This window comes from Mytilus trossulus, chromosome 5 (genome assembly GCF_036588685.1).
Source record: "Mytilus trossulus isolate FHL-02 chromosome 5, PNRI_Mtr1.1.1.hap1, whole genome shotgun sequence".
In the NCBI taxonomy this organism is placed as follows: Eukaryota; Metazoa; Mollusca; class Bivalvia; order Mytilida; family Mytilidae; genus Mytilus; species Mytilus trossulus.
Genome location: NC_086377.1, coordinates 3,244,759 through 3,256,959, shown reverse-complemented (window position 1 = coordinate 3,256,959; position 12,201 = coordinate 3,244,759). Strand labels below are relative to the sequence as shown.

General features: G+C 31.8%; 1 protein-coding gene across 1 annotated transcript; it reads right to left on the bottom strand.

The window, feature by feature from the left end:
• Window positions 1–6,098: 6,098 nt before the first annotated feature.
• LOC134719310 (ankyrin repeat domain-containing protein 29-like) lies at window positions 6,099–7,136 on the bottom strand. Its single transcript, XM_063582317.1, has one exon. The coding sequence runs from the start codon at window positions 7,134–7,136 to the stop codon at window positions 6,099–6,101; it is 1,038 nt and encodes a 345-aa protein (XP_063438387.1).
• Window positions 7,137–12,201: the final 5,065 nt, after the last annotated feature.

Genomic DNA, 12,201 nt, shown 5'->3' with positions numbered 1-12,201 from the left:
AACTTTCAAGACTTTGCCTCTTATAACGAAAGATTTAAAATTTGGATTTTTTTTTTACATTTTTGTTGTTTCCATGGTAAGGGCGGCCATTTTTAATCATTCCAATGTCTCTTGCACAACTTCGCATGACGGTTCATATTATGGTATAGGACAACATTGGTCTGACCAATTACGAGAAATAGCGTGGACAAAATTTATGGAAGAATAAAAAGAAAAAGAAAAAAAAGAAACAAACAATAACAATATGTCACCCCAACTCCGTTGGGGGTGACATAATAATAAGAAAAAAAGAAACGTAGAATAACAATACGTCACCCCAACTCCGTTGCGGGTGCCATGAAAAGAAGAATAATACAAATTAAAACCAATTGTTCAAAGAACAATTGAAGGTCTTTCCACCAAAAAGGATCTATTTTGATATGAAAATATTAAAATTCAGTTGAAAATGTCAGTTCCTATGGCTAAATGATATATAAATATGAATTTCAAGCAAAGATCAAAATCTAGAACCTCCAATTATACTATGACCTTGACCCTTATTTCAAGGTCATAAACCAAGGATCCCAAATTAAAAGACCCTAGGTCTGTATTATGTATGGTTCATGAGTAAGATCACTTTACGCATAATTCTAAATATAACAGGGGCAAAAATCCCATTTAGTCTCTTTGCACCCTTACAATCAAAATTTATAAATTACGACATGTCGCAACTAACAATTTAGTAAAAATAATTTGTTGAAATCTTGTAAGGTTAATGAAAAAGAGTGAAAATAAGCCAAAATCAAAATTTAGAATTTGACCTTGACCTTTGACCTTGACCTTATTTTCATTTTTTTGGACCAAGGATCTTAAGGATGTACACCTCTGTGGAGCCAAAAATTTCTAGAATTAAACTTTTTTTCCTAGCCTGATTTTTGGGTTTATAAGACTGTAACAAAATAATTGGTGAAGAAAAAATCATATGGTGGTGCACTTCTTTTTTTTTGCTACGGTCCTTTGAAAATGCCCAATTTTGATGATTTTCCCATTTTTCATCAATTTTTACCTATTTTTGGGCCTTAATCGTGAAAAAATCGCATTTCCACAATTAAACTTTTTTTCATACTTTCTCTAAAGATGAAGTGGACCGATCTGAATAAATATAACTTACAAAAACTATAGGTAGATGTTAATATAAGAAAGTTTTATCATATTTTGACGCTTTTTTCTGTAAAAATTACCATGCTGTCAATTTTGTATTTTTGTGATTTTTCTCAGTTTTAAAAACAAAATGCATATAATTTCAACTTTTTTGTTATAAATGATTGAAAAAATGCATATCTAAGAAATTTGAAAAGACCAAAATGATATGGGATGTACATGATTCTTGTAAAATCATTTTTTGTATCCCTCACCCATTTTCTCAAAATTTTGGCTAAAAATACTGACTTGATTGGTCGTAAAATTTGAAAACTGGATTATTCAAAAACCAGTCATTGTAAATCCACAATTTTTTCGCAGATTTACGTTTGATTTTAATATTTTTAAAATTCTTTGATATTTTCCACTTCTATCACATGTTTTGGAAATTATTCAAGAACGAGATTTCAACGAGACTGAACGAGCCTGAAAAGTCAGAAGAATACATCCTTAAATCAAAAGACCCTAAGCCTTTACTTTATAATGATAATGAGTTATATTACCATACAACTAATATAAGATATAAAAGGGGGAAAAGTCGCATCAAATGTTTACGTACCCTTTTAACTAAAATTTACGTGTTACGCCATGTCGTAACACACATTTTGTGAAAATATTTTGTCGATATCTTATAGGATTTCTGAAAATAAGAGAAAACAAGTCAAAATCATATTTTTAAACATGACCTTGACCTTTGACCTTGACCTCATTTTCATTTTTTTGGACCAAGGACCTCAAATCAAAAGACCCTAGGCCTCTATCACTAATGGTTTTCCAGTAACAATTTTATTTCATTTATTTCATTACAAAAGGGGGAAATAACTCTCATATGGAGTCTTCGTAAAGCTTCGGTGAAAATAAAATGTAACATCCTGAGGATATAACGAGCAATTTAGAAAAAATCATTTTTCGCTTTCTTTTACGGTTGCGGAGGAGATCTGATAACAAGAAAAACAGTGTTTGGGGAGATAACTCTTACAAAAAAAAGTGTTCGGTTAAACAGGGTCAGTTTCAAAAGCGTATAGACTGAATGATATCATATACAAAAAAACTAAGCGACATCTTTTGAAACATTTTTACACCGCAAGAAAAAAAATTGGCGGAAGAAAAAAAAAATATTCAGAACAATTTCAATAGGTCTTTCCACAAGAAAGGTGGAAAGACCTAATAAGAAGAACTAAGAAAAAACAATCAGTCTCCAAACTTTGTTTGGGACACCTAATAACAGTAGAAACACATTTTTCTATCAAAATAACACTATCTCCTCTCTGAATAGATTTATAGACTTCATTTGGGGGAATAAATGACAATTAGAATCAGGTAAATGAAATTAAAAATCTTTTTCAAACCAACATTCCTTAAGGAAAGCAGGATATGTACATAAAATGCTTTATCATCAAGTTTTGGTTGTAAACCGGCATATATATTCCACGAGGTAAATTTGAAACAATCAGTACAAATATCAGATAAACACTAGTTTGAAGTCTTTCAACGCTATCCTTGTCTTCTTTTCCAGTAATATTGATGTTGGGGTATGGGTCATTGTCGTTGCTACCAACTGTGACTTTCGGCTTCGATTTCTCAAAACTAGCATCATTCGGAAATGCATATTTAATTGTATTTATATTTATAATTATTTGGAATTACTCTCATTTTCAACTTAAGCAAAACACAATCAAAACCAAGGAGTAAAAGACTTAAAAACCAAAGGACGTTCACATCAACAGTTATAAATAATGATTAAGATATAACACGAACTCCACTGAAATTTTGGAGTGAAATCAGGTGCTTCGGACGGGTAGGCATTTTCTGCACCGTAAACGCCACCAGTCGTGTTATTTATTTGTACAGTTCGGTAATGATGGAAGGTTATTTTGACTGAAGAAGAATATCAGATATAATTTCTGACACACTTTTGTCATAATGGCCAAATCAGCTCATGATTACGACCGTAAAACTCTTGAGTGTTGAATTTAATTAGATTGATTGATAGTCCTGTCTTAGCAACTTTTGGGAAAGCAGTATTCTTCGTTCAACAAAAGCAACGTACTTTGAGCTAGCTCTAGAGTAACGTATTAATTGAGACACATATACTTCCTATGCTGGTGCTGCTGGGATGGGGCTACACAGAAATGGAAAGTTGACTACAGGAAAATTATAATCATCTTATTTGTCATAAAATGTGGTATTCAACCTACCATCAGTGTTCATCTCGGGAAAAAGGTCCTAATATGAAGCAGATTTATCTGTGTCGGTAGTATCTTTAATTTCAAGCTCGTGTGACTTCTGTCATGTTTGTTATTACACAGCAAGTTAATAGTCTTATAGTCTAAAATAGTCAGGTTTCAATTGTTCAATACATGCTCTGTTATTAAGAATGATAAGCTGAACCAAGCCACTCACAAACATATTATAAAAATCATGTGGACTTTTATTTTTTTGTGAGTGATTTGGTTGATTTAATAAAACAATAAATTCCTTTAAAAATGCGTTTAGTCTTATAATTTTATTATTTCGTAGAAATCTATAAATCAGAGAAACCATTTTAGTTATCAACTGATAAACAGTTGTCATGCTATTGTTACAACGTTTACATGTCATAGTTATATTTTCGTAACATCCATTAGAATGTAATTTAAAATGAAACAAGTTCTATTACAATCTTCGATCAATTGCCTTTCATAGAATTGTTACATAGATGATGACACTATAATAAATAATTATTTAAATGAATAAATGCATCAAAAAAATAACACTATTATGGTTTTTTTTTGTTTTTTTCCATCTGTCATACAGGCACCATCTATAATATTTTCAACCAATTCGGTTTTACTCACGGTTGAAAGTCATATAAACATACAGTTAATGATAACATTCATTGGATATCATGTAGGGATTCCGAAATTGAGAAGAGACAGATTGAACGTAATGGCATCAAACAATAAAAAAATATTGCTTAGCTAAGGGATAATGTTTGTGTTGACGTCTGTAAAAATAAACATTCGCCAATCAACGCACCACAGCCTCTCGCTTTAGTTTATTCCAGAATAATCTGAAACTGATTGGTTGACAGTTTTTTCTCTTTGTAGACCATTTATTTATGACGGGGTATATATCGCCCAATTGATACGATATTCCCGTGCTTGCATTTCCTATTATGATTTTCTTGATAGAGGGTTACTGCCTACAAGGAAGCTATTAAACCAAGAGTTCCAAATGGTGAAGTTGAAATCTTCCCTCCGTGAATTTTACGGACGCCATCACGATTTGGTTGACCGTTATGGAATAACCGTTTAACAAATGATATCGGATATGTTCCTTACGTCATAAATACAATCCCCTTCCCTTTCATGAATGTGACCTACCGAATTATACGTTTTTATCGGATTTGTAATCACATAAGCAACACGACGGGTGCCACATGTGGAGCAGGATCTGCTTATCCTTCCGGAGCACCTGAGATCACCCCTAGTTTTTGGTGGGGTTTGTGTTGTTTATTCTTTAGTTTTCTATGTTGTGGTATTTGTACTATTGTTTTTCTGTTTGTCTTTTTCATTTTTAGCCTTGGCGTTGTCAGTTTGTTTTAGATTTATGAGTTTGACTGTCTCTTTGGTATCTTTTGTCCCTCTTTTATCAATCACACGACATCGTCTGAAACATGAAAAAATTAAGAGATGTAAACAAAAAATAACACTAAATACTTTTACCATGTTTATTCTGATTATATTTCTGATTTGAATTTTATCAACAAATTATGTATGATTATGCCTGTATTACAAAATATACGATATGTAAATCATAGCAATAGTAACAGTGGGTATATATATATATATTCATTTAATATTGATAAGAACATATACTTTTATCACGTTAAACTTTCAGACTCCATTTACATTTTATTGATCACATTTTTTAAAGAATGATAAATGTACAACAATGGGATTATAAGGTCTAGAATCTAAATTAATTGTGGTCACATGACAACTTTAAATACTTTTTACGACAAATACAAACCGAATGCAGGGGACTGATGTATTATTGAAAAGAAATGGCGCTTCATGTGAATGGTCTCAATAAATAGAAAAAAATACCTGACAGAAGAATCTGAGGATATCGTTTTAAAATGGTATGATCCAAAATAGATTTGCTAAATCAATGTAATTTAAAGAACACATGTTGATTCAGTTATAGAAAAAAAAAACATAGGTGTGAACATAATTCAGAAAAATTTAAATGAATACATTAATTTGTAATAATTTGTATCACTTTTTATGTGTTTAGGTGTAACTCACACTTGTGTTTCGTTGTGTCTTGAAATTGAGCCATATACTATCTAATTTGATATAATTTACATTTACTAAATATGCATTCTTTCTGAAAACTTAATTTACATGCACATTCTAAATCCTGCAAATGAGCAAGTAAGTAATCCAGCTGCACAACAAATTAAATAGCATAACAATACATATAAAACATTACCTGATACTTGTGTACAGTGTTATCACGTCTTAATGCATTCAGTAAAACATGGAATAATCGAAATGAATTATCTGACTTGTATGACTGTCGCATACAATTCTACTATACTGACAATATTATGTGTTGAAAACTAGCAGATATATACACAACAAATGACAAAATAGGGGTACAGCAGTCACCGTTCTGTTCTAATCATAATAAAAAAAAGTAAAAAGATAAACAGAGAAAAACGCAATGGCATATAAAAAAGCTCATAAATAAAAAGGAAGAAAAGAATACAAAAAAGAACATAAAGCATAAAATAAAATCTTCATCATGGAAGATACTACATGCAAATCAAAACAAGACACAAATGTTTAACATGAAAGATATATATAGAATAAAGTACGGAGTTGAAGATCATTGATAACCAAAAGTTCTTAAAAGTACAGCTAAGGTAATTAATTCTTGAGATAGAAAAGACTGATCAAATATGTGTTTTCTTTCACAATCTCTACTATAGAGGTATGTCCATTATCTGTTGCAATTTCTAAAGGAGATTTCCCATTGTTTTTACATATCTTTGTATCTGCTTTTTTATCTAACAATAAAAGTACAATATCCTCATGTCCTACTTCACATGCATACCATAATGGTGTTATTCCATCGTCTTTTGTCATGTCGATGTTGGCATTGTTGTCGATCAGACAGCAGACTTCATGTATCCTACCAATAAAACAAGCTATGTGTAATGGAGACGAACCAGCTACTACATCAAAGGCATAATCTACTGACTTCTTACTGACGTATTCCGTTACACGTGATGATGTATTCTTTACTAGGTTATCAAATACGTTTTGTTTTTCTATTTCCAATGTTATACTTGGATGATTATTTAATGTTTCTGTTATATACTGTTTACTATGGATTCTAATATTAGAGTCAGCATTATTCTCTGACAGTAACTGTGTTATCTCAATGTTTCCAAATAGTGCACTGAAATATAGAGCATTACCTCCATCATATGTCTGGGCATTGATATCTGGTTTATGTTTCATTATTGGCTGGACAAGACTCGGACTGTTACTGATACTGGTGTTATTGTTGACATATGACGTACTCAGTGGTGTTTTGTCACATGGATCAGGATTCCTCTCTAACAGTAATATAACTATATCAGTATGTCCCTTCTGACTTGCCTTTAACAGAGGACTCCAGCCATCATTGTGATATAGATTAACATCAGGATTCCTCTCTAACAGTAGTTTTACTATATCAGTATGTCCATTTTGACTTGCCAAGTACAGAGGACTACAGCCATTCTTGTCACATAGATTAACATAAGGATTCCTCTCTAACAGTAACTTTACTATATTAGTATGTCCTTGCAGACTTGCCATGCACAGTCCAGTAACCCCATCATCTCTACACTGATCCACATTCACATCATTACGTAACAACCACTCTACCATATCAGTATGACCATCATAACAACTCATTACCAATGGAGTAGTTCCTGAATCCTAGTTCTCCTTTGGTTCCACTGTATCATTGGTGTTGGCTAATGTTATTTGTTGTGGTCTATCTAGTTGTTGCAAGTATTGTATTAATTGTTGTCTGAATGATGACACTTTCATATTATTGTTACTGAACACAATTGCCACCTTTCCTGCTGACAAATCCTTGATAAACCTTTGTAAATACGATTTCAAATGTTTATCATCTGAGATTTCAATAATGAAATCTATGGTACCAGTCTTGTCATCTGGTGATTTCGGCCAAATAAAGCGTTCATGTATTAAATCACTTTTACTATGGTCTATTACACATTCAATCATTTTCTGACCAAAGTAATGAGCAAGGAAGTCAAACAGTTTATCATGTAGAGTTCTATACATACCATTATGTTTATATATAAAAGTACCATCTAGAGTATCAAGTTCTTTCTTTAATTTTGACTTTGATGTACTTCTGTTGATATTACAAGCACCACATGTGTCTTCTATGATATGTCGTTGTGCATCTGTCACTTTACCCTCGAACCATTTGTCTTCTAGCTGATTATTAAAGAGAACACATAAAGCAACACCACCTATTTTATAGTTCCCTTCGTCCCCATGCTCACTTAATGTGTCCAGTTCACTTCTATAGAAACCAAAAGGACTTTTGAAAAAAAAAATTATGTCCACATTTCTGTTTTTATGATATAAAGAACATAAGAGAGGAAAAAAATCCCTGTTTAAAGATACATCATCAATATGTTCTATGCTTGTAGCAGTATAAATTTTTGCTATATTTAATTTCTCATCAGATGTAAGACATAATTCATCTGATATCAAGTTACATTCACAAGATTTAAAAGGTGTTAATATCTTAAACTTATCATCCTTGTAGACTTGTAACCTACATGATACAATGATTTTACAACATTTGTCTGCAATAATTGTGTCAATCACAGGTAACAGTTGTTTCCAGTTCTCAATCTGTTGTTGGTTGGCAGTGAAATTTCCACAAATATCATCTACTATGAAGACTGTTTGTTTACCTGGTTGATAATAATCTCTAATGTCAATTGGAGAGTACACTGGGATTATTTTATACCCTTTTTTCTTGAAAAAAGTGCTAAATGTCTACTGATAAAAGTTTTCCCAACTCCTGACGGGCCAGTTACAGTCAAACAACTGTTGTTGTTTAAACATTTAATGACATATTGACTGGCTCTTGTTGACACAAACATCTTATCTTTCTTTTCCCAGTCTGCTATTCGTCTTTGTAACTGATCTGGAAAAGTTTATATGAGGCGCAAACTCAAATTCAAATTTGACTATTTATCATTTGTATATGAGATATGTAATATCTGTTTGAAATGGACTTTAAATAGGTTTTGAGTTTTAAATGTTGTCTGAGTATGACTTGTAATGCCTTCTATACGAAATTGGTTTGAACATTTTTGTTAAAGGCGGGATGGTAACATGCATAAGTCATGTAAGGGAAAAACGCGACATAGTGATTAGTTATGCACCTTAATACAAAATATCAAGTATCATTAGCAGAGTTGTTGACGTGGTCATCCAAAGGTTTTGACCACCCAAATTTTGATTGATTGATTGGTGTTAAATGCATTTTCATCACTATTTCGTTATGTCGTGGCAATCAGTTCTTTTTTCGAAGCCATAGAGCTTGGAAATTGGCACTGAAAATATTCATCAGTTTAGATATGACTCGAATGCACCTGTAACACGTTGAACCACTATCAAGTGCATCTTGTTCACAAACTGCAGTGTGTGAATGTAACATCAGGCTGCAAATTCCGGTAAATGTCTACTAGCGCAATTTGGTTTAGAAAGTGAAAAATATATCAATTCAAAATATAGAACATAGGCATTCTGTTCTTGTGTTACAATTAGAAGCTATGTCAATAATGTAAACAACTTCAGATAAGATACTGATTATATTCTAAACTAGCAATCTTGTACTGATTGTATTAGACCTCAGCCATCTGATATTGAATAATTTGTGCATGAACAAACTGTAACTGACTATCTGATTATATTGTATTTAAGCCAAGTAAATTGAATAATATTGTACATGTATTGAGCTGTCTGGTTGTATTTTCTTCGGGCATCTGATACTTTTTATACAGTACATGCGCTATAACAATGATACTGTACATAATCCAGCATAATTTGATTATATTGAACATAATACGTATGCAACTGATAATGATTTTTCACTGGTGTGTGTTCATGTTAAACTTGTTTCACCAATACAAGTTGTGTTTCCCCCCCCCCCCCCCCCCCCCCCCCCCCAAGGCAAGCCATCAGACCAACGTGTCATTTGTTGTAGTTATTTTTTGTTTGATTGCTTTTTAAAAAAAGATTCAGAGTATTTAAGATTGAATGAATCGATGTACCATCTAGTATTGTTGGTGACTATTACTATCAGTTCAATTCGTTCTTTATAAACATGGCAATTTACCTCTTATATTCTTTGGAACGTGATGGCTTTTGTATGTTTTTACTAATTTCTCTGTAAGCTCTAAATTCTCTTCTCTTTCTGAAATAAAAGCAATATTTTTTTTTTATATGATGTCATGCAATTACATTTGATATTCGCCAATCAATAGCATGATGTTTTCCATTTGAATTTTATTAGACATGTGTGGTTAACAGCAGATATTTAATACTGGTTATATTTACATAAGATATCTGGTACCGACTATTTTTTATATATATACCTGATATGGATCATATTTTACTTCAGAACTATATTTTACATTAGATACTACTTATATACACATTAATTGTGTTTAACATCTGACACTGTTTGTATTCTTTATCAGATATCAAATACTGTTTATACGACATCTATTACTCATTATACTTCCATGAGCGTTCCGATACTGATTATAGTTAACACAGGCCATCTATTAATATCATATTATATTTACGTGCGTCACATGATACTGATTATAATTATATGAGTCATACATTACCGTTTAGATGACCAATGCAAGAGTATGTGTGATAAACAACAGTTATCATAAATCTACCCTATAACAATCAAAACCAAGGAGTAAACAAAGACTAAAAAACCAAAGGACATTTACATCAACAGTAATAAATAATAAATAAGAAACAATATATTCACTGACAAAATATATACGGTATAATGGTCTCAACTTTTGTATATGCATTTAGTATAAGATAAAAAAAAAAAAATATGAAGGAATGTACTTTTAAATTTCATTTTTATATTTTGATTTAGTAACAGATCGCACAGATTCAAGAATGAAATTGCATGAACTTTTGTTGGTCTTGTTAAAAATATTTTACATGTAAACATTAGGAATAAACCAATCTAATTACGCTGCCCCCATATGATATATTCTAACCCGTATTGTGTCACATATACATGATAAAGATGGGATACCTTTACTTGTGTTTCTTTCGATTCGTCGTTTCCAAAAATAAATGGCAATTACCAATGACACTGACAATAGTACAATAGCTCCAGTTATTAAACCAGCTCTGAAATAATAATAACAAAGGTTGTACATATTATATAATTTAAAGTTTAAAAACACATAAAGTGATTATCTAGTTTTATTAGTTAAAAACAAGTGCACAAAGAGTGAGTTATACATCTTGTTTTCTTTAAGAAATTGTTTCCTAAATGAAAATAGATTTTAATTAAAAACTAATTGTTCAGAGAATTGAAGGTCTTTCCACTAGTTAAGATCTATTTAGATATTAAAATATAAAAAATCAGTTTAAAATGTCAGTTCCTATGGCTGTATGATGTATTAATATGAATTGAATGCAAAGGTCAAAATCTAGAATGTAAGATGGACAAAAACTCCCATGTATTGCCTGCACACCCTTTCAACCAAATATACAAGTAAGGACATGTCGCGACTTACAATGTATGAACAATTATTTGTCTATATGTCATGAGGTATTTGAAAATAAGTGAAAATAAGCCAAAATCAAAATTCAGAATATGATCTTGACCTTTGACCTTGACAACATTCTCATTTTTTTGGACCACGGTCCCCAAATCTGAAGACCCTCGGTCTTTATCACTTATGGTTTACCAGTTAGAAATGCATATCACTTGAATCAAATGAAAACGGGGGAATAATTCTCATATGGCGTCTCTGTAAAGCTTAGGTCCAAAATAATACCTGAATCTTTAAGATGTAAGGAGCAATTTGGTAAAATAAATTTGTCGTAATCTTTTACGTTTGCAAAGGAGTAGTGGCTACAAGAAAGACTGTGTTTGGGGAGATAACTCTTACAACGTAAAGTATTTTGTTATGCCGTTGTAAATTTTTAAAGCGTATAAACTATACAATAGCATATTCAAAGTATCTAAGCGACATCTTTTTAAACATCAATACTACGCAAGAAAAAAACTTAGGCGGAAGAAAAAAAAATTAATAATTATTATCAGAACAAATACAATAGGTCTTTCCACAAGAAAAGGTGGAAAGACCTAATAATCAGAACAAATGCAATAGGTCTTTCCACACGGAAAGGTGGGAAGACCTCATAATAATAATAATCCGAACAAAATCAAAAGGTCTTTCCACAAGAAAGGTGGAAAGACCTAATTAAGTAAAGTGACCCATCCCAAAACGTACTCAAATTAATGTGCAACACAGAACTGAAATACATTTAAATGTGACAGGTAAAGTTTTGTTACTCCTAAGTGCACTGGTGGTAAGCGGATGGTCGTAACTTTTAGTTACGACCATCCGGAGATGGGAGACAACTCTAGGGATAAGTTTTTCTTTTCCGATTTTCGTGCACTAAAAGGTTCATTTGAACCAAACCGCTTGTCTCGTACTATTCGGCAGTCCCGTGATATTAAACCCAAATTTGATGCATTTAAACATTCCAATTTTCGTAAAATAGTCACTAAAAAAAACAAAAATATTGAGGATTATCGTACGTAAATTTGTGATGGTCGTAACTTTGTTTTAAATGAGACCGAATAAGGCAAGTCAAGAGTTTTAAACGTGTCTTTTATTATTTGCATACTAGTATTTTATATGATGTA

Coding starts and splice junctions, on each gene's coding strand:
- LOC134719310 (XM_063582317.1), bottom strand. CDS start 7,136: ATGAGTTGTTATGATGGTCATACTGATATGGTAGAGTGGTTGTTACGT.